The sequence below is a fragment of the Bison bison genome, unplaced genomic scaffold (genome assembly GCF_000754665.1).
Source record: "Bison bison bison isolate TAMUID 2011002044 unplaced genomic scaffold, Bison_UMD1.0 scf7180017858472, whole genome shotgun sequence".
Classification (NCBI taxonomy): domain Eukaryota; kingdom Metazoa; phylum Chordata; class Mammalia; order Artiodactyla; family Bovidae; genus Bison; species Bison bison.
Genome location: NW_011489044.1, coordinates 21,834 through 24,312, shown reverse-complemented (window position 1 = coordinate 24,312; position 2,479 = coordinate 21,834). Strand labels below are relative to the sequence as shown.

At 64.7% G+C, this 2,479-nt stretch overlaps 1 protein-coding gene across 1 annotated transcript in view; it reads left to right on the top strand.

Moving 5' to 3' along the window:
- Window positions 1-2,479, top strand: part of RAB36 (RAB36, member RAS oncogene family) — a 13,035-nt gene that overhangs the window by 9,821 nt on the left and 735 nt on the right. Inside the window, exons 9-10 of the mRNA XM_010863512.1 lie at window positions 1,323-1,483; window positions 1,679-2,465. Of these exons, the coding sequence (XP_010861814.1) occupies window positions 1,323-1,483; window positions 1,679-1,743 (226 nt within the window). The 3' untranslated portion in view covers window positions 1,744-2,465. The remainder of the gene's footprint in view (window positions 1-1,322; window positions 1,484-1,678; window positions 2,466-2,479) is intronic.

The window sequence follows — 2,479 nt, the reverse complement described above, 5'->3', positions numbered from 1 at the left end:
CGGCCGTAGCACGCACGGTCTCAACCAATCGCGGCTGAGCGTCCGCAGGCCAAGCTCTGCCCGCTGGACAGATGCGCACTGGAAGGTCCCTCCCTTCCCCAGCCGTCTTCAGAGAAGGCGGAGACAGCGGCCACGCCCCCGCCGGCTCTCACCCACACCCCTCCCAGTCTGCCCGGCCTCACTGGTTGCCCGGCCTCACTGGTTCCCCGGCCCCCGAGCTGACCGCACCCACGGGCACCGCTTACCGCAGCTCCCAACATTTCTGAGCCTCGGCATCCTCACCCGGGAAGTGGGGCGATGCCGTCAGTCTTTTATTTTTAATACAAAACACGCTTTTTATGATAAAAGACACAGGATTCACTGAAGAAAAACGAGCAGACGCACAGAAGCAAAGAACAGACTTTGCAAACAGGTTGTTGGGATGGAATGAAATAACTCGCAGTGGCTGGCGCACCGCGGGCGCCAAGGCTGTGGGGACTCAGGAATACACCTCGGAGTCCTCACCCCAGGGGAGGGGCCGCTGCGGATGCCTGCCCGGGGTGCAGGTGGAAGCACCACCTCCTCTGGCCCAGCACAAAGTGGTCGCCGTGCCCAGTTCCCTCTGCCCCTTCCTGAGGGCACCCCCAAGTCTGTGAGAACCCACCCTCTTGTTGGAGTAACAGCCCATTCCCAGAGAGCTTCTTATGGACCAAGCAGGACCGCCTTGTGCGGTTGTATAGGTTGTTAACTGCACAAATGCAGTGTGTGTGTCGAGGGCTTCACCTGGCCCTGTGCCCGATGGGTGGCCTTGTCCTCCTGGAGGAGGAGGCACAAAAGGCTCCACGTGGGCGCCAGGGGCGCTAACCCTGGTGGCTGCCCGCTGCACAGATGCAAAAAGGTGACAAGAAAGCAGGCTCACTTGTGATCTCTGTGCAGCCCAGCACCTGCCCTGCGGGCGTTCAGCTGCGATTGATTGAAACAGTGCATGCTAAGTCGCTTCAGGCACATCTGACTCTTTGTGACCCCATGGACTGCAGCCCACCAGGCTCCTCTGTCCATGGGATTCTCCAGACAAGAATACTGGAGTATGTTGTCTGCCCCTCCTCCAGGGGATCTTCCCGACCCGGGGACTGAACCCAGGACTCAAGTCTCTGCACTGGCAGGCAGGTTCTTTACTTCTAGCGCCACCTGGAAAACCCAACTGAAAGACTAGATGCCTGGAAACCAAGGCTCAGAGGTTGTCAGGAGTGGCCAGGGCTAATGGCCGGGCTGGGAGCCTGTCCCCTGCACAGGGAGGGGAGCGTCCTGCCTCCTGCCCCACCGGCTCCCCCCGCCCCCGACAGGATGCCTGCAGGCGGGGGTCACGACTGTCCCTTGCCCGCAGGAGAGAATGTGAAGGCGTTTTTCAGCCGCGTGGCCGCCCTGGCTTTCGAGCGCTCGGTACTGCAGGACTTGGAGCGGAGGAGCAGCAGCCCGCTGCAGGTCGGCGGCGGGGACGTCATCCGTAAGTGCAGGGCCCCCGGGCTGGGGAGGGACTCACGCCCGACATCTGCATCCACCACCCTCTGCTGGGACTCGACCGTCTGCCAGGCTTGTCTGGGCCCCTCTCCCATCCCGCTGACCTCCGGCTGCAGGCCCCCTGCCTGCCGGCCAGCTCAGGTGCCCAGTTGACGCCAGGTGACTTCTCCCCTTGCTGCAGGGATGGAGGGACGTCGACCCGAGACCCCGGACAGCAGGAGGCCCTCCGGCCCGAGTTGTTGTTAGCCAGGCCTGCGGCAGAGGCCTCCCCACCCTCCACGAGGCATGCCGGTGGTGCCTCCGTGACATGGAGGGGGACGCGGAGCGCCCACTGTGCTGAGCTCCAGGGCCCCCCGCCTCCTCTTCTCCGTAGCGGGGCGGGAGCCAGAGGAGGCCCCCACTGCCACCCAGGGCCCCGTGCTGGAAGGCCAGTCGCACCTACAGAGTTGCCCATCAGCCCAGCCACAGAGGCTCGTGACTGCAGGCATGGCACCTGTCTCCCGGGTCCCAGACCCCGGGCACAGTCAGCGCTCCCCAGGCCCCTCCCCAGCCTTCCTGGGTTGGCCTTGGAGTCCCCCTCATCTCAGGGGCCCAGGCGAGTGGGACTCGCCGACGTCAGCAGAAGCCCAAGGAAAGCCGGGTTTCTCTCCCAGCCCTGACTCTTCTATGAGCAGGGCTGGGCCTCACCGTCCACCGTCCCTCCACCACGGACTTGTGTGTCCCCTCTCTGGCCACCGAGGGGCCACCTCTGGCTCCATCGTGACCCGTGACATCCTGCCCCCTGGGTCGGGCTGAGGATGGGCAGAACAGGCCACGGACACCCCCACCCACCCCTGGGGATGAGAAGGTGCCGCGTGCAGGTCTCCGGGAACCCCCGTGATGGCCCACGTGTCTGCAGCACATCGGAGGTGCTCCAGCACCTGCAGGCAGGCTCCCCGGCTCCATGGCCCTCCTGACCCCTGGAACAGGCGGGGGGCCAGGC